We start from the raw sequence: 19,551 nt of genomic DNA on the forward strand, positions 1-19,551 counted from the left end.
GACACTTGCAGAAATGTGGATTTTGTCACTGGGGATCTGCTAACCACAAAAAAAAAAAAATTCAATTTTTGAAAATGGTAACTAATGAACAGTTGGGGCAGCTGCAAAATAAATAAGGCCATGCTGCTTTCTGATGCACTGAGATTGTGGTCCTGAGTGCAAAATAGGAGTTTGCAGATTCTGATTTTTGGTGTGATTTCCACCAGTACCTCCAGGTGATGAGGGAGGCTAAGAGCAGTGAGTGTGCCTTGCACACGGGTTTTACTGGAGGGAAGTATTTGTGTGCACATGTAAGCAAAGGGACAACAGGAAAAGCACACACTTGTTTGGAAGTTTGCAGAATATAGAGGAGGAAAACTGGGAATCAAATCAAGCACAAGAGAGAATGTGGTGGTTATGAACTATGAGGTGGCTGGAGATGAATGTGTACATGGGTGAATAAGACAGAAAATTGGAAATTAAAGTTATTAGGTGGGGAGAACTCTGACCTATTTAATTGTATGGATTAACCATGGAAAACTTTGGATGGAGTACATTGGCTGCTGGCTTTGTGGCACTGGGCTGTGCTCTAACCCTGTCACCTGCTGCACATCAAGGAGGGGAGATATCCAACTGCAACCTGCTCAAAGATGGAAAGCTCTTGGAACTTTGGGCTGTGACAGGCAAATGGCCCTTCAAATTTAGTGACACAAAAAAAAAAAATCCTAACCAAACTTAACCCATTTATTCTCCAAAAACAAGGTGAACAAAATCTCTGCCTCCTTATATATTATTTGCACAGTCTGGTTCCCCTTGCTGCTCTGCAGTTTGGGTATAAAATAAGAGCTATTAAGTTATTTATGCTCATGATACCCCAATATCCTTGTCTTAGGTTAAAATACAGAGAAAGGGAAGACTAATGCCTGGAGACATGTGGTCCCTGGCAGGTCTCCAGAGGGGCCAATCCTCCCCATCCACATCCCAAATCCACTTCTGAGCAACCTGAAGCTTCACAGTCTTCCCTGCCCTGGGGAACAGCAAGGGAGCCCCAGGGTGTGACATCCAGGGCAGCACCAACAAAGCAGCTGTGCCCAGAGGAGCTCAGAAATGGGATATCTGCTCCAGAGGGGCTCTTCAGCACCACAGAGCTAGAGGATATGGCTGTTCTGGAACATCAAAAAACCACCACAGAAACTCAAAACTGAAGCCATCGTGCTTTCAACTAACCCTGGCCTGACACAAGGTGTGACAAAAAGCTGACTGAGGTGCATGTGGCATTTCACGATTCAACAACTGGAACGTGAGATACTTATATCCTCCTGAACTGCTAAATGTGTCATATTGGCAGCAACTGGGAGTTTCAGCATTCCCTCACAGTGCCCACATTTTGGAGAAACATAGCTGCTAAAAGATGATATGTGCAATACCTCAGACAGTAATCCAGTCCCATAGTGAGGGAGGGAGGAATGCAAGAACAGAGGGGGGAAGGGTTCATTCCCTCTCTATAGCTATAGGACACCAAGGTTGATAGTTCAGACTGTATCTGGAGATGTCAGCAAGAAAAGCTGCGCTCCAAGTGGTGATAAAAGTGTGATTTTTGACCATTTATTTCCTCTGCCACCTTCCCTGGGAACTGGTGGCACAGTGACAGCAACAGGGGCACTTTCCACTCCACTGCCGGGCAGGACCCGGCACACGGTGGCTCTGTGAGATGCAACTTAAGGAAGTGAGAGAGAAGAAAACATCTTTAACATCAAGGATGTGAACAAACACTCTTCAAATGTATATCTATGGTCTTTTAATGACCTCCTCTAGAAGTGAGTAAGCCACATTGATCGCTGCAGCTTCCGCCTGTGGGGAGGCAGCCTTATTAAAAAGCAATGACTCCAGCCCTCTGCTTAGAGGGGGAATTAGGACATGCCGTGTGAAATACCACCAGGGCAACTTTCCTGTCTGCTGTGGCAAGTGATCCAGGGTCAGGAATATAGAACCCTCTAATTCTTTTCCTGTTTTTACTGGGAAGGCTGGGCAGTGGAGTTAATCTTGCTCTCTCTCTCCCCACCCAGGCGAGGGACCTCTGCTCTCAGTTTGGATGTTCCTGGAAAATTTAACTGGAAAAGTTATACCTGTTGGAAGTTGTTTTTTACTCAGACCAAGGTGGGTTTAAAGGATCATTGAATTTATGGAAGAAACACTCATGCCCTTGAGTTCCAGAAGACCTGCAAGGGCTGACACTGCCCCAACCACATCTGCTCTGTGCATGCTGTAGGGTCTCAGCATCTGAGGACACACCTGAGATGCAGTGAAAGCATTGAGGGAAAGCAAACATCCTATGCCTCTTTTCCTACTACCATAGCATATATGTTTTTCCTACTACGAATAACAGCAGGAGGCTTTCTTATACAGCAAAGACTTGTTTCCAACAGAATTGAAAATATCCTCCAGGCTGGGCCCAGCTTCTGCCCTATGAAAAGACAAATGGTCAGACAGCAACGAAAGCAGACAGTGTTCCTCTTATTTAAGGACAAGATGACACAGGCTTAAGCATCCCCAATTAAATTACAGCTGTCACAGCCAGTGTTCTGTGAAACAGGCAAATTCTACACCTAAAGTGTCCTCATGAAGGACCCATCTGTCTTTGACCTTAAACAGCCACTAAACACTTGAGACAAAAGATGACATTTCCTTGCCATCTCTCTGCAGCCCAGGATGATCCCTGGTCTGTTGGTGACTGCCATTTCACTCTAACACTGTCACCTTTGCTCTTCTTCTCTAGCAAGGAAGCCTTGCCGAGCAAAACAGGAAATCTGCTGGCAGCAAACAGCATCAACCCCACATCTTCCCTCGTTGCAATGCTTTAGATCAGCTGCCAGGGTGGACTGGATTAAAAGCACAAACAGAAAAGCTGAAGGTCTACACCATCCCTTGCCCTGTCAGACACAGCCTGGAGCTGTCCAGTCTGTCCCCACATGCTGCTCACAGCCTCTGAAAGTGCCTGTCCCAGAGGTCCAGAATTACACCAAATATCCACTAACACCATGGTGTTCACAGGTTTCACTATCCTCAGGTGCTCCAAAAGCAGCTGATCAAGAGTAAGCCAAGGGGAGGAGGTCACTTTAGGACAACTCAAACAGATCTGCTCCCCAGCTTCCCTTCTTTTCCCCTCATTGCCACTGACTGCACAAATACAACTGTTTTCTTCTTTTTCTCTCCCCTCACACATGCTCCCCCTTGCTCTGCCTTTTTTTAATAAAAATGGCATGAGAAGCACGGCAGAAGATAATGAAGAGAATTCCTGCCTGGCTCTGCAGTTGGAGAGAGGAGGGGTGGGATGCTGTAAACACCAAAAGGACGTCAAAAATCCCGAGCTCCTGCGCTGGGCTGTTATTTCAGCTGTGGTCCAAGCTCTCCCTGTTTGGATAAGCCCAGCAACATGGCAGGTGCAAAGGCCTCAAAACAACTCTCTTGCCTCTCTCTTAGATACTGAGCTGACTCGAAGACACAAATGCCAAGGAAACAGCCTTGGAGAGGCTTTCCTCTCTCTCCATGAGGAGAACGGTGCCAGCTGGGGCCACCAGCTTTTTTATGATTTGTTTACAAGCACAGGATTTTTTTTTTCGCTCTGTGCCCTCCAGCTTTTTTATGATTTGTTTACAAGCACAGGATTTGTTTACAAAACAAGGTAGTTGGAGTACTAAAGGAACACTCAGGGGCTGGATGGAGACTGGGGACTGCGTGTTGGATTTCTGCTCCCAAACTCAAACCTGAACTGGGTGTTTTCAAGGAAGGACCATGGAGCAGCCAACAGCCTGAACAGATAATCTCAGCTGGACACTTGGTGGGTACATTCTGTACCAACAGGACTCCGTGCTTTCTGAAGCCCAGACTCAACTTTTGCTTCTGGCTGTGTCAGAAAGTTTAACTAACACCTAAACCAGCCACCTTACCCAATTATGCAATAACCCATGGGTTTGGGACTGAAGTCAGAGGTTAAAGGATCCAATGTATTAGAAAAGGAAAATATCCTTTGATCCTTGGAATATTTCTAGGAACCAGAGCCACTGCCAACTCTCATAATCACCAGAAATCCAAACCAGGCAATAAGTCTGCAGCTCTGCTCTCATTTCCATTGGTGTAAATCTCAAGTAACTCAGCAAAACACTGCAGGTTTAAACCACTGCAATTCAGCTGCTCATCTGTCCCTCTGAGGTGCTTGTCCTGCTCAGAGCAGCTCCATGCCTGCACAAGATGCCTGGGGCAGGATGACATGTCTGCCTGTAGCACCTCTGGTCTGAAACCCAGGTCCTGTTTAGGACCTTACACACACTTGATTTTGAATTTTTTTTTTTTTTTTTTTTTTACACATGCTGCTCTCCTCTTTCTTTCATGCAAGGACTGTTAAGTTTTGTAAGTAGCAAACCTGTAGATATGAATGTAGCTGATTAACTCCTGCAGACTTTGATATAATCCTCCAAGCATTTGCCCTGCTATCAGTTTAAAACACAGTAGCATATTTAGTAAAAAAACAAAGTTTGCAGCCAAGGCCTTAAAGATAGTTCTTAAAAAAAATCAAAAACAAAAGAAACAATGTCAAGAGACGGTTTCTCCTCTCATGTTTAACAACAACAAAAATATGAATTTTTAAGGTGGCTGATATAAATGGACAATCTCACTGAGATTAGGTTACAAATCCTGGGATAAAGTAAATCCTCGAGGCCCTGGGCCTCACATGGGTGTTTGCACCAGACAGGCAATTTCACAGCAGCACACAGGTTAAGTGTCAGAGCACCTGGTTGCTATTAGAAGCAGGGAATGAAGGAAGGAAAAAAAAAATCTGTTGTGTTTTCTTCTTCACTGCTGCACTCAGACCCTGAGCAAAATGGGAGCACTTCTCAGTGTGAGGCTCACAGGAGGGGAAGCTTGTGTGGGTAAGCTGAGGAAGGAAAGACTGGGGATATGAAATGCAGAAAACCCTATTTCCAGGCAGAAGCCTGGACATTAAATGCAGAAAACCCTATTTCCAGGCAGAAGCCAGCAGCTCTCCATTGATTTTGAGGGATTGATGCCTGTATCCTCCACCTGAGGACACTGCTCTGGTGTCCCGGTGCAGCAGAGAGAAAACAGAAACACAGCCAGCAGGCAGGCTGGGGTGGGATAACTGCTGTCAAGGCCATCAGTGTCCCTGATGAAGCTCTGCCAGTTGATCATGCCTCTCTGTGAGCACTGGCACCCTTACCCACGTCCTGGTTGTGGCGCGGTGTCTCTGTGACAGCGCCAGCCTGCTCGTACACAGGGCAGGAGAAGTGCCTGATGCACACCCCGCCCACCACGCCCTGGGAGCCAACTTTTGGATCATCCCTCAACTTTTGGACCACCACTGGGACTGGGAGCACTTTGGCTGCTGCCCTCAGGCCTGTGCCAGCCCACTGAGTTTGGGCAGAAATCTCTTCCCAGTTTAGAGTGGTCAGCTTGGCAGAATAATCTTCACTTTCTCTGAACCAGACCTGACTTCTTGGATTTATTTACAACAGGCCTGAACCAAGACCTGATTTTCAGAACTCAATACCCTCCTGTTTCCCTGTAATCCCACCAAAATGGTGAACAGAGCCATGGGAGCAAACACTCAGTGTCTGATCCAAAGGCTCCTGGAGCCAGTGGAAGTTATTTCGTGCATTTTCAGTAGAGCTTAGATTGGGCCTCAAGTGAACACAGATGTTTGCAGCGTTCTCTGGTTTCACATCCACCATCCCACCTCAGCAAGACCTATTTTGGGGGTTCCAGGCAGGAGGGCTGCGGAGGAGGGAGGGGTAACAGACAGGGGTGTGCTTTCACACCAAGAGTAGAACAGAGCACAGACATGGGTGAGGAGATGAGGCAACTCTTCCAGAGGAACATTTTGTCATTTCTCTCCTCAGGGGTTCTGTGTTTTGCCGTAAGCCACTGCAGATTATGAGAAATCCTACTGGCTGGTCTCCAGTGGGATCTCTAATGGTTTAATAACTGAACATTACTGAACATACTTCCACTAGCCTCTTCCTAAAATCCCATCACGAGCTAATTTCCTCTATTGTCATTACATCTGCAACTGGTCTTACAGTTTAAAAAAATGCTGTGGCACTGTGAATAAATGATCTGGCTTACTGCACTGGGCTTTCAGGGACTGATAATTTGGGGTATCAAATTTCAGGCACCATCTCTGAGGTACAATTTGAAAAGAAGGAGATTTCTTTCTACCTTGCTCTTCCAATCACAAAAGCACCAGGAAAACGCTGGAATTGGGATGTCAGCACAGAGATGTCCAATGCCACCATTCATTTCAGGAGATCCTGACCAAAAAGACTGAGAGAAGTTTGGGTAAAACAATCACAAGATGGGTGCCTTGGGCCTGCAGCAGGATCAGCAGGTTGTACATCACGCAGTGGCAGATCTAAAATCATGGAATTCCAGAATGGTTTGGGTTGGAAGGGACCTTAAAACTCATCTGATTTCAACCCTTCCACTAGACCAGATTTCCCAGGGTTCTGTCCAACACAGCCTGGAGACTCTTTTGTCTTGTGTTCCACCAAGTTCCACAAGATATAAAGGACAGCACAGGTATTTCAGTCTGACTGCAGCATTCTTTTCAAACCCTTGCCTGCTTGAGTGTAGATTCAAATTTAACAGAGACTTGGAATGCCTTTCCTAGGAAAATATATTAAAATAAAATGCCCAGGAAATGATCAGGCCAATAGTTCAGCAAAAGTAGCTGAGAAAAGCTATATTGGCTGACTGATAAAAAGGTAGGTAACACATTTCTGCTACTTCTGCGGTATTTGAGGCTCACTCCAAGTTTTACAAGAGAGTTATTTTTAAATTGTTGCATAACACATGTCTGTCCAATATTTATTTCCTCAATCAAGCAAAGAAAATGCATTTGTTATTCCTGGGAGATTTCTGGTGCTTCTTATCTTATTTAGAGCCCAAAATAAAGATGCACACAAGAAGCCAAACATCAGAGAGAAGTTATTATCCATGAGATAATGCACAGACTAATTTACCACATATCTGAGACTGTTTCACCTGCAATAAATTATTTTACCCAGCAGGAAAAGTCCTGTTTGACCTTCTATTTTTTTTTTTCCTGCAGCTGAAAACTCTGCTACTACTTCTAGGTCATGAGTTCAAATTCCACCCTGCCTGGGAGTGATTAAATATATCAATTTCTAATAGTATCTATTTGGATAATAACAGGACAGCTGTTAATGTTCACTTTTTTAGGGACACTTGCACATGGCTAAGTTGTAGTCCACAGGTTGATCTCCCTACAGCATCTGTGTATTGCCCAAGAAGCACTTTGGAGATTTGGAATTCAGTGCAGCAGCAGTCCTTGGGGAGTCCCTGGCTGGAGCAGAGCTGATCCCAAAGCCAAGTGTCGCTCCCCAGGTGGGGCAGTCCCTCTTTCCTGAAATAATTTATTTAGGAGTGGCAGCTGTGGGGCATTTAGAGCAATCCCATCCTTCAAAAATAGACCCAGCCTGAAAAATTCCTCTGGGGTGCCTTGTCTTGGGATCACAAAACCATAAAGATATCAACCTGCCCTTACTACCTTTATTCTTGCATCATGTGCAGCCGAGCCAGAACAGGAGCTACGGATTCTGTCAAGTGCCAGCTTTAGTTACAGAGTTACATAAGAAACCGCAACAGCGAGGAACCACAAATCTATCACTACAGCTGGCACCAAACGGCCTCTCTGCACAGGCTCAGCGGAAAAGCTGCCTCCTGAATGGGCAAAGAGTGTCAAATTGTTCTTTCTCCTCTCCAGGGCAGGGTTAAGGCAATTTGGCAGAGGGTGGTAAGGGAAAAAATTGCTCTATCTGCTCTGTGTGTGAGGTCAGGAAGCAGGTTTTCTTCTGTTGCAAAGATAACCTGGCACCTTTCATGAAGAAAGCAGGGAAGAAGGAAAGCCATCAGAATGTGGCTTCCAGCTGTCAAATCACATCAGCCAAGTGGAGATGCATCACTCCTGAGAGCAGCAGCACCACTGGCCCCCAGCACTTCATTGGGAGCTCTTTGGATGGAGGCACCCTGTGTATTTCCTCTGTGAAACACCCAGCACACCACTGGCAGCTATAAATAATAACATCCACTATCTCAGGATTTAACAGCACGGCACGTGAAGGAGAGAGGCAGGAACAGGAGATGGAATAGAAGCAGTTTTCATCTTTTTCCTCTTCCTGGCTCACTGAGCCCTCAGTGCAGAGCAGGGCTGTGTGTGCTCCTGCCTGGCACAGGGAGCAGCATCACTCACCCCTGCGCCTCCCTGTCCAGACCCGTGCAAGCCACAGGGGAGGCTCCACTGCTGGGAAAGGAAAGAATTTCCCCAAGGGGTGTTGGCAGTGCAGTTGTTACTGCGTGGAGGACTCTCCTTCCCACAGCACATCACTTCTGTTAGGGGCAGGTGAACCTATGAGCAGTTTCCTGATGCTGGGAGGGAAGGTGTGGGACAGGCAATTGTCCCATATTGTTCTGTTCTTGCATCATGGGGGATTTTCAGGTTCATTAAGCAGGAGCAGCAATCTCTACTGGCTGCATGAGGAAGGAGCTGATGACACAGCCAAGGCCAGGCATGGCCTCAGAGCAGCACAGGGACAATGCCAGCCCCTTGCTGAGCACCAGGACTGCTACACTGTCCTGCACCAGCTGCACATCAAACATCACAACTTTGCCAAAACTGACCACAGGCAGCTCAAACACACTCAAAACTCTTCACTGGCAAGGCTTTTGTCCAGTGACAGCACAGTACCAATTCATGGTGGGAAAGCAGGATCTGCAAGGGAAAAATGAAACATTTACTCCTTAACAAAAAGACTCTGGATGAAGAACTAGGCAAGTTCTTGAACCTGAAACTGGAAATTACAGGGGTAAGAGAAACCTGGTGGGACAGAAAGGTGTTTGCTTCTTGGCAAAGCTCAAAATAGCTTTGTCCATGGAAAGCTAGTGTGGAAATCTAATGAAAGGGAAGCGCTTAGAAATGAGCAAGAAAGTGTGAATAAGAGTAATCTGTTCCTGCTGAAGCTTGGTAAAAGTGTTTCTACTGGAGAGGAGCTGTAAAATGTCATATGAATATAGCCACGGATCTCTAACCTATTACTAAAGAAAAAATAATATGGAGAATTGTGCAATTATGGGAAAGAAACCTCCTCATTGGAGACTAGTGAAAAATACTTTCAATACCAGCATTTCCCTGGTAGTTAGTGTGTGATGTGAGAGTGGGCATTAAATACTCAGTGACTCAACAACAGACACAGTGCTTTGCATTTACATCTAGTAGCAGCAATAGGTTGGATAGAAAGATAAATTTGAATTAAAATGGAACTTTTTTTCATTCAGTTATAACTTTGAGGCTGACTAACAAACATTTCCTGAAAAAAAAAAATCAGAAACCCAAAAGTTCAACTATCCATAGACATACAGAATTGGTAAATAGGCTCAGTTAATGCAGAGAAAGATGGAGTTATAATGCAGAAATGAATAATTTACAGGTTTGGATGTCTTGAAATGGTCCATATGTTGGTATAAGATAATACACACGTTAAGACCAGGAAAGTCAGAATAAACTGGAAATTCTTTATCGCAAGTGAGAGATGAAGAGAGCAGTTAATTGGAAAGCCAGGCTGGATGGAGCTCTGAGCAACCTGGTCTACTGAAAGGTGTCTCTGCCCAAGCCAGGGGTTGGAACGAGATGATTTTCAAGGTCCATTTCAATACAAACCATTCCATGATTCTATGATTTATTCAACTGCAAGGCAACTATGAAGCATCAGGGGGATGAAGAAGCATAGGAGGTCCTTGCACTCGTCAAGGCAAGGCCTTTCCAGGGTGGCTGGGTAAGTGTTCCTGCTCAAGGACAGCTGGAATGCCATCTACAGTCCTAAAGCCAGCTGAGAATCCCACACCAGGATCACATGGACAAATGGACAACCTTGCAGATAAATCTGGGCATACAAAGAGTTTTCTTAATATTCCAGTCCCATCTTAGATACTCCCCAGTATTTCCTGGCATATCAAGAGAGGTTTGGCATAGTAACAGTGGAGGAGGGATGAGCAGAAGATGTGTGATAATATGGGCTTCAGCTTTTGGTGTTGGGAGAAAAAGCACCCAGTGATCTGTATCTTGTTTGGGTGGAAATATGGTGATAATTATCTTCATGACAGATAGATTTGGAAATTCATTTTAGCTGCTTTAGATCATACATTCCTCTGGCTGGTAGACCTTCAGAAAAAAAAGAGAAATAGATCTTTGAGGTGAAGGAAGGAATGCCATAATAAGGACAGATGTCGCTGTGAAGTTTTAGTGTTGCATTCTGCAGGGACTTGGGTTTAGATATCATCAGTGTGATATTCATAATTTCCCAGTCCCATTCAGCTGGGCCAGGGTCAGGTAAATGCACTCTTCTTCTTGAGTTCAGGGGCTAAAAGGCACACCATTGTGTGGCTGGAAGGAAATTACAGGGGTAAGAGAAACCTGGTGGGACAGAAAGGTGTTTGCTTCTTAGGAAAGCTCAGAACAGCTTTGTCCATGGCAAAAGAAAATCCTTTGTCTCATTTTGAAGAGCTATTGCTGATTCTCCAGCCTCTCTGCTTGTTCATATTTGTAGGAGCCTTCAGACTAAAAAATCACTTTCCATTTGTCTCAATTTTTCCTCATCTGGGATTTCTGACGAGTCACTGGCCATATGCCCCTTCCAAGTGAGGACCAGTAACAAATGGTATATGCATTATTAAGGCAAATTTGGAAACAAATTATTGTGTTGGATGAAGTAGAGGGCTAAAGCACGTGAACTGCTGAGGATCCATGAGCAATGGAACACCAAGGACCCACAAAGAGTGCCACAGGAGCCCTCCAGCCACCTGCCATCCTGAGGGTGGCAATTTCTCTGTCATTCTGCAAACACTCCAGGAAGCCAGAGTGAGATCTTAGTCCACCACCCTGAGGTGTCAAAACAGAGTTAAAACCAAAGAAATGACATGGATTTTACAAGTTCAGCACTGAATGGAAGTCCTGATTCTAACAACATATTTTAAAATATTGTACTTGAACAAAAACTGCTGTTTACACAGATGATGATCAGTCCCCTCCAACTATTATCAAGCAACAGAAAAGGTTTAGCCATAGAATGTCAGTGCAAAATAGCCAAAATTGAGAAGAAAAACCTATTCCCTGTACAAGAAAATGCAAGCTTCTCTCTCAGTGTTTCTTTTTTGAAGTCTGAATGCAGGATCTCTATGTGTCAGCTCAGTACCAAAGCTCTGGAAGGAATGGCTCAGAATAACATATCACAGGACTGCAAACTTGCCTCTCAGAGAAGCTCAATTCTGCAAACCCAAACCTTGTACCAGGGCTTCGTGCTGAGATTCTTTCTCAGATTATTTCAGTCAATGTCTTTGTCTTGAAAAAACCCTACTGGTTAACACCACAAAGACAACCTGATCCAGTGCTGTCCACCACACTTTGAGGCTTCTTACAAAGTTTGTGGAAGAAAACTTGGGAAAATTCCCAACTCTTTGAAAGTTTTTCAGTTAATCTGACAACTTTCCAGAACCAACCTCAGTGTGTCTTGGCTTGGTCTGCCAGAGGAGAGCACATATGTCTTGTAAGAGCACTCAGCTCCTCCCTGCTCACAAACTGGGGTACTGGGAGTGCCATGGGGAACAAGGGCTGCTCACCCCAGACTGCCCTGGTGGGACTGACACCATCCAGAGAGCTCTGGGCACTGCCTGCTCACTGAGCTCTTAAAAAAATTAGAAATCAAAAAAGCTCAAAAAAAAGAAAAAAATCACTGAGCTCTTAAAAAACTCTCCAACACAACAATGTGAGCGTAAAAAACCTCCAGCAACGAGGAAAAGCCACCACCTCAATTGCCATTGTGACCATGTCACTCAGTATTTCCAGAGAACAGCCTCTGAGCATGTGCACAACCCACACCTTGGATTAAATTGTGAGCTGAGACTTTGAGACTTGCAGATGAGGCTCCTTCCTTATCAGTTGCTGTGGTGTGAAGACTCAGCACTTCTCTGCTGCACCTGGCCTGACCTCTTTTTTCCCCCCACTGATTTATTTAGGTTTCTTCTCTTCTCCTAGGCTCTGAGTCTCATTTTGTACCCCAGATACCAGCAATTCTGGCTGATCACACACAGTGGAATTGAGTGTATCTTGCCTGGCTTCTGTAAGGTCCAAGGATAAGGTCCTGGATAAGGTCCTGTCCCTCAGAAATTAATGTTTAAGTCTCAACTTGAGCCAAGAGTTGAGATTAAAATTCTACTTGAGAACAGAAGGTCTGGCATTATTTTGCATTTCTTAATGAAATGTTTCCACTGTTGTAGTTATTTACTCTCCTCTGTGGAGCACCCACTGCTGACTAGGCAAGGGCTATCCATTAAAAGCTGTCTCTCCTCTCAGCTTAAAAGGAAGTTTCCTCTCTTTGACAGGAAGAAGGTAGAAGAAATTAATTTTTCTTTCAGCATCGCCACACCTGGGGAAAGGATCTTGCTTACAGATAACAGTGCAAGCAAATATTTTCTTTGGGAGAAAAAGAGAAAGTAAAGATTAAGGTCAGAGGAGGCAAGAGCAAAGATATGTGACTGCCTTCAAAATAGCCTTCCACAGAACATGTGGGGGTGTTGTTTTATTTAATATGGAAAACATGCAAGGGCATCAAGGAGGGGCAACTGGCTTGGGGCTCACAGGGAGATAAAGGGGCTGCAAAGTCTGGCTGCACAAATATGCTGAATTCCAGTGGCAAAGAATGAGGTAAACAGGCAGATGTGAACAGGGGAGAGAGACAGCATTTACCTCTGCACATATTCATATGTAGGAGCATGGCCCAGTGCCTCTGTCTCTGAATTCCCTTGTTCTTTCCTTCCTGCTTAGGAAGTGCAGAAACTCTGGCTAATCTTTGCACAGGGTTCCAATGGGAAATTCATTTTGCTTTTGTCTCTACCAGAAAACCACAACCCCATGCAGAGTTTCAAGGAAATTTTTGTGTCTCAAGGTATGGTCCAGCAGCAGCCTCTGGATCTCCCCATCACCAATGGATACAGATCAGTGCTGGGCCAGATGATATGATAAAAAATTCATCTCACTTCTCAAAAGTTCAAACACATGCTAAAGGCTTGAATCACACAATCACAGAATGGTTTAGAGACCATCTTGCCCCAAACCCTCTGCCATGGGCAGGAACACCTTCCACTGTCCCAGGCTTCTCCAAGCCCCATCCAGCCTGGCCTTGGACATTTCCAGGGATCCAGGGGCAGCCACAGCTGCTCTGGGCACCCTGTGTCCTTTGCCTCACCACCCTCATTCAGCCAAAACTGTCTCAAAGCCATCTATGAGTGCTTAAGAATCTGCATATCTCCTCACCCGTGACTAAAACTTCACTTCCCAAGTGTCCTGCCAGAGCTCACTGGCAGGGTTTTCCCTCTGGTCCCCAGTAAGACACAGAGGAAGTGAGCCCAGCTAGCCTGGAGGGTTTGGAGGAGATTTGGTTCTGAGGTTGGCTGTGCCAGCTTCCAGGAGCATCCATTTCTGTCCACTGATCACAGGTGGAGCCCAGAAAGACTAAATTAGATGTTGTGTCTGATTTTTAGCTGGCTGTGTCACTACCTGAGACAGACAGACAGGGACAGTGCTGTTACCCAATGTGATTTAATCAACGGCCCTCAGGAAAACTGTCATGAATTCCTGGCTACTGATTCAATTCTTAGAGCACTCATCCACTTGAGCTAGCTGTAAGCTAGAATGACCCACAAAATCATAATAAAAGATGAAGAAACAGAATTCAGAATGCAAGTTATGTTTTGGGTTTCTCTTTTTTTCTTTTACATTGTGTTATGAAGTCAAAACTGGACCTGTTTCTGTGGGAACTTGTGCTAAGGTATGCAAATATTTCAAACCAAACCAGTCCCATTTTCCAATGAGAGTGGGCTAGGTTTCAGGCAAAGATGCTTTCACAGCAAAATCTTGGGAAAATTCACCACTTTCCACATTTCCAATATGCCAATATCCATCTCATGCTAAGTGCCAGCAATTGTTTGAACAAGGCTACAACCCAAGAAAGCACTTAAGCACATGCTTGACTTTCAGCACATGAGTAATCTTAGTAATGTCCTGGGTTTTGTTTTTAGATTCACTATTGTTAGTTACCTTAAATTTTTAAATCTGTAGGGACAATTTGCATCTTCTGAAATGCATAATTGGGCTATGAAAAGGGATGGTAGCTTGTGATTACTGAATTGTTAATTAATCATTTTTATTCTATTTAAATATGCTTTAGAAGACCATAATGATGTATGCTTCCTTCATATTAGCTGTACTAATTAGATCATCTTTTCTAAATTACAGTGCAGTTTTCTTAGCAGGTTTCCTTTTATCTGGTGTTCATTTTTCAAAAGAGCTTCATGTTGCCCCCACAGATGAGTGAATCATTTCCAGAGAATCATGTTATGCAAAAGATGTTTTTCTTCCTGGCAAATGCTTATGGGTAGATCACGGATCTCCTTGAAATTAGTAAATATTTTGAACTTTCCTCAACAGCATCCTTTTACTAGATGACTGTAACAGTATCTGGGATGACTCTCAGTTTCTACAACAAACTGGTGCATTGCCATGTTTCCCATTTCAGAACAATCTCACACCAACACAGCTTGGTTTAGTGACCCATGAAAGCAGAAAATGGAAGTGGGTGAAACACATTAATGCACATGAACATGCATGTGTATTTTTTTGCACACTTTCTTGAGCAGTTAATTGGTGTTCAAGCACTGAAAGCCCTGCTCTCTCCTTCTCCACCAAAACATTACTTTCAAAGGATTGCCAAGGAAATGATGACCATGTTATTCCAGAGGTCCTCATTCAGGTTAGCTTAAACATTTAATTTGTCATCTTAGGCAGATTGCATTATCCTTTCTAGTTAAAGAAAGCCTGAATGACACATCCCTGAACAGCTATCCCAGAAATTTCTCAGAAACTCTCCATGAAATCTCAGGCTATCTCATTTGGGTTTAATGCTCCTGGTTTCAGAGACAAACTATGAGTACATCCTACCCTGGTAACTCTTGGCATGTCTGTTTAGTTCAACACCTTAACAACCACTCGTAGTGCTGGACATTAAAAGGATGAGAAGAATAGGACATTGCTTTGATCTATCCAGCTCTCTGGAAAGCAGCTACTTACGTGTCAACAAATCTCCTGCTGAGGTTTGAGATGACCACTGGAGATCCAGACTGGAAAGGGGGGTCCCGGACAACTTTGTACTGGATGGGTTTGCAGCCTGAGCACAGGGTGCTGTGGGGGACAGAGCTCAGCATGGCAGCGTCGATTTCCAAGTGCTCATCCAAGGTGTAGATCTGGATCCCATACACCTCCTCTCCCATTTGTCCCACATCCAGCTTTATGGTCAGTGGGATGTCACAGAAGACGTTCTGTGGCCCGAGCGAAATGTTCTTCCCGCTGACGGTGAGCAGCTTGATGTCATTCACTGCTCCACTGGAGTCCCAGTCTGGGGAAACGAAGGTCACCCAGACTGTGAGGGACTCTGGAGTCAGGGGGTAGCGAAATTCCAGCTGCAGGTAGCAGCCCTGGGGCTCGGGGCAGGCTGGGGGCACCGTGTGTTGGTTGACAGCTGAATTGGGACTCCACGTCCTGACACTGGATTTACAGGGCTGCTCAACGTCAGGGTGCCCTGGAAAGGAAGAAGGAAGCAAAGAGAGGACACAGAAGAAGTAGAAGTTAGAGAACACGAGTTTTCATTGGCATCAGTTTAAAGGCACACTGGTGGCAGGAGAACATATCTGTCCAGGAAACCAATTATTTACTTCATCAGAACAGGCAGGGCCAACACGGGGAGGAGGAACAGAACACCAGTGTCTCCTGGCCAGGTGGGAGACACAAACCCAGTTTAACTGCCCAGCTGGACTGGACACCACACAACACACTCTGTGCCAGTGCAGCTGGGCCTGCATTTCTTATTTCTAGTGTTTTTCCCTGTGCCAAACAATGGTATTTTTTACCTCTTCCACTTGGTAATTTACCTGATAAACAGAGTCACTTTGCCTCCAGTTCACCTCCTACTTATTCCCTTGCCTCTCATTCGAAAATACAATCTTTTTCCCTTTAACAAAGACAAGAAAAGAGCCTTTGTTTGTTCCAAGAAGCAGTTGTGCTGTTCAGAGGCAACTCCTGTGGCATTTACAGGTTGATCTAGCATGTTGTGCAAGGCCCCTTTTTTGGAGGCACATGGAGCACAGGTCTGAGCTGTCCCTTTGCTCTCATTGTGATGGAACAACAGGCACTTGTGCTTTTACTCTTCTCACCATTGGCTGTGTTCAACTACATGGGAGGTAGTATTAAAAAATAATGAAAGCCACAATGCTTGCTGGGTTCCCAAATACTATGGTAACATTACAACTTGGCGTGGAGTCATGGACTGCAAGATCCAGAGGGGTCAGACGGGTGGAACAGTTGGTAACAGAATCCAGTGAGAGCTATAAATTCCCTTTTTCCTTCCCAAATAATCACACAAAAAGGGAGGCAAGCATGACAGGGAGAAGGCAAAGTACAGAAAAGAAGATAAAGAAAGGTAATGAGAGGAGAGAAATGCAGAAGGCAGAGGGGAAAAAAAGGACAGCACAGTTGTTTGCAGCTGAGGAAAAAGCAAGATAAACTACTGGGCATACATGGACAAACAGGACATCACTACTAATTTAAAGAGAAAAGGGCAACGTTTGAAGGTTGTTCTGATTGTCTGTGATTCAATGAAGTGTTAGAAATGTGTCTCTTTTGTCAAGGATAAACAACTCAGGGAATTCTCCTGTTCATACCAAATGAACCCAGATGCAGGATAGATTTCCTGGCAGCCTTCCTGTGATACAATGTTATTGTCCTGCAGATGCCCAACTTTTCATGCTTCCCCCTCACCTCTCATATCCCAGAGCCCCTCTCTCCTCCTCACATGGCACAGAGCAGCAGGAATGCCACTCAGACCAGCATCTGGAGAGAGCACAGCAGTGATCCATTTTGAAGAGAGCCAGAGGTCCATTTAACACCCTTGAGTTTCTCCCACTGGCAAGTGGGCGAGCCCTGTGGATAATCACTGTGAGCAGCAATACCCCGTTCAGCTCGCGTTATCTCACCCTCACTGCCAGCTGGGTGTGCTTGGCTGAGCCCCCTGATGACTTTCCCAGACCCACAGCAAACTCCTGACTGCAGCCCTAAGGTCTTTTTTAAGTCCAGTATCTCAGAGGGCTTTGGAAAGATGTGTGAATTTTATCACTGCCCTCTTGCAGGAAAGAAAATGGAGCTAATGGCTCACAGCCCAGTATGTCCCCACCTGGGATCCTGCAAATTCACCTCTGTCAGTTCAAGACTCAGTAAGACTTAAATTCCAAAAAAACCTGCACATTTTGATAAGATCAGTGTGTGATCCCTGGAGATGCATGAATTAGACGCAGCCTCCAGGGAGCTTAGCACACAGAGCATTACCCCAAAGCAGGTGGCAGATTGTAGTCATTCATAAAAACCTCAATGAAGTTGAGATAAAGAGACTCTATCCTAAATATTATCCAACACCTAGACCTGGGTAAGAAAGATTCATTTAATTATGGAAGAGGACAAAAACTTTATTTCATATAACTGGACTTCTAGAGATGGGTAAATACTCTGAAAATTACAAATATTTCTATGCATAAAGAAAGGGATTTAAATGGGTTTTAACTTTTTCCATGAGTGTCATCTCAGATTTTAAAACAATTCCCTCTGCACTCAGATTTTGAAAATCCTTTGCCTTATAAGACAGATCAGACACAGAACAGCACCTCATGCAGCATCACATCTTGCCTAACACAAAAGAGGAATGTGAGGTTTGTGAAGAACAGCCAAAGCCCAAGTCCTGGTTGGAGAGCAGGGATGGCAGGTTAGGAGAGTGCCTTTCCCTAAAATGCTGTCCTACAGCCTGGTGTGTCAATCCTTCATTGTGCAGTTAAGTGCAGTCCCTGGGATGAATCCCCAGCACAAGGACAGAGCCTCAGAGGCCATCTGGCCTCAGGAGTCTCTCAGGATATCACCCCTGCTACCATGCAACTCACCTGCCACATTTCTTGAGTGGTCAAGATACAGGAACCACCCAATGGGATTACAGTGTCCAGCTGGGACAATTCAGATATAGAAGGAGTTGCTCTCGAGGGAAATATTAGACCCAGGAAAAGGCTGAGCTCTAGAGCAGCACAAGGCAGCAACATTTTTATAATAATCTCACACTTCTCTCAGTCAGCAGTGAGCTAGGCAGGAGGAACTGACTGATGTATGCATATATTGCACAGCAAGCAAAGGTACCCACTGGGCTTGAGCCAAAATCACCTTTCTTACATAAAACCCCCCTTTGACAGAGTTATGGAGGTGCTGTAAGGTTTGTTGACCTAGCTGGTGCTGCTGGTGAGAGTCCAGGTAGGTTACAGCCTTCTGGCTCTGTGGTGAAGGTAAAGAGTAAATCAGAGCTGTCTGATCTCACGAGCCTTCCAACAACCCCTGTGCAGCCCCTCGTGCTGGGGCCACAACTGGCTGAGAAAGAACCACAAGATGCCCCAGCCTTGGTGCTGGATCCCACCATCCTTAGGAATGAGCAGGGAATTAGGAAGGACCCTGCCCACAGCAGGGTTTTGCAACGGGCACAGCTCCCACATAGCCCAGACCACTGCTGGTGCAGCTGCCTGGGTAGGACATCTCAGGAAAATGAGATCCCAGCTGCTCCAGAGACACGTGGGGAGTGTGGTTTTCTGCTCAGAAGCTGGATGAGTCCTACAGAACATTTTCCATGAGTGTCATCTCAGATTTTAAAACAAGTTCATTTTGGCCATGTTTGTGCCTCCTTTGTCTTTGTTTTCCATGGACATTCAAGCAGTGGAGATTTACACCCAAGAACCCCTGCAGAAAGTGAATTTAAAGCTTGATGGCTTGAGTACTCACAAATAGACAATTAAAGAAGCCAGGCAATGATCTAATTGCTATTTGTAACTCAGCCCAAGTGCAAATGGGCAGAGGGCCTGAATGTCAGGGAGTGTGGTAGTGGAGACAGAAAATCATGGAGCAACAAACTCCATACACTGGGTATGTTTTCTACCCTAAAGTGGCAACAACTCATTAATCCTGAGGACATGATTACCAAACTTTTGTTCCATAGAAGTGGCACAGGAGCAACTAAATGAGACAGATAAGGATCAGACTGAACTCTTCATAGTTAAGAACATGCAGGCACACACAGCAAGAAGAGGAAATTAAATGCAAAATGCTGCTGAGTAATAAATCTTAGAGTAGCTGAGTTTCTCTAGGAATGATGCCTCTGGCAAGATGTGTGAGATCTAGAAGTTTTCAAATCAAAGCTCGGTGGAGAAATTTTGATGGAACTGCATATTTCAATGGAATACACAGTCCTTTCAAAATAAAAACACTTTGCAAAATTGGGATTTTTGGCCAATATTTAATCCTGGAAGAGAAAATGGCAAGAAATTTTAACACTATGGGAACACGGTGTTTTGACATTT

At 44.9% G+C, this 19,551-nt stretch overlaps 1 protein-coding gene across 1 annotated transcript in view; it reads right to left on the reverse strand.

The window, feature by feature from the left end:
* PAPPA (pappalysin 1) overlaps nt 1-19,551 on the reverse strand; it is a 179,849-nt gene that overhangs the window by 91,202 nt on the left and 69,096 nt on the right. Inside the window, exon 7 of the mRNA XM_009093509.4 lies at nt 15,191-15,698. Within this exon, the coding sequence (XP_009091757.2) occupies nt 15,191-15,698 (508 nt within the window). The remainder of the gene's footprint in view (nt 1-15,190; nt 15,699-19,551) is intronic.

Source organism: Serinus canaria, chromosome 17 (assembly GCF_022539315.1).
Source record: "Serinus canaria isolate serCan28SL12 chromosome 17, serCan2020, whole genome shotgun sequence".
Classification (NCBI taxonomy): domain Eukaryota; kingdom Metazoa; phylum Chordata; class Aves; order Passeriformes; family Fringillidae; genus Serinus; species Serinus canaria.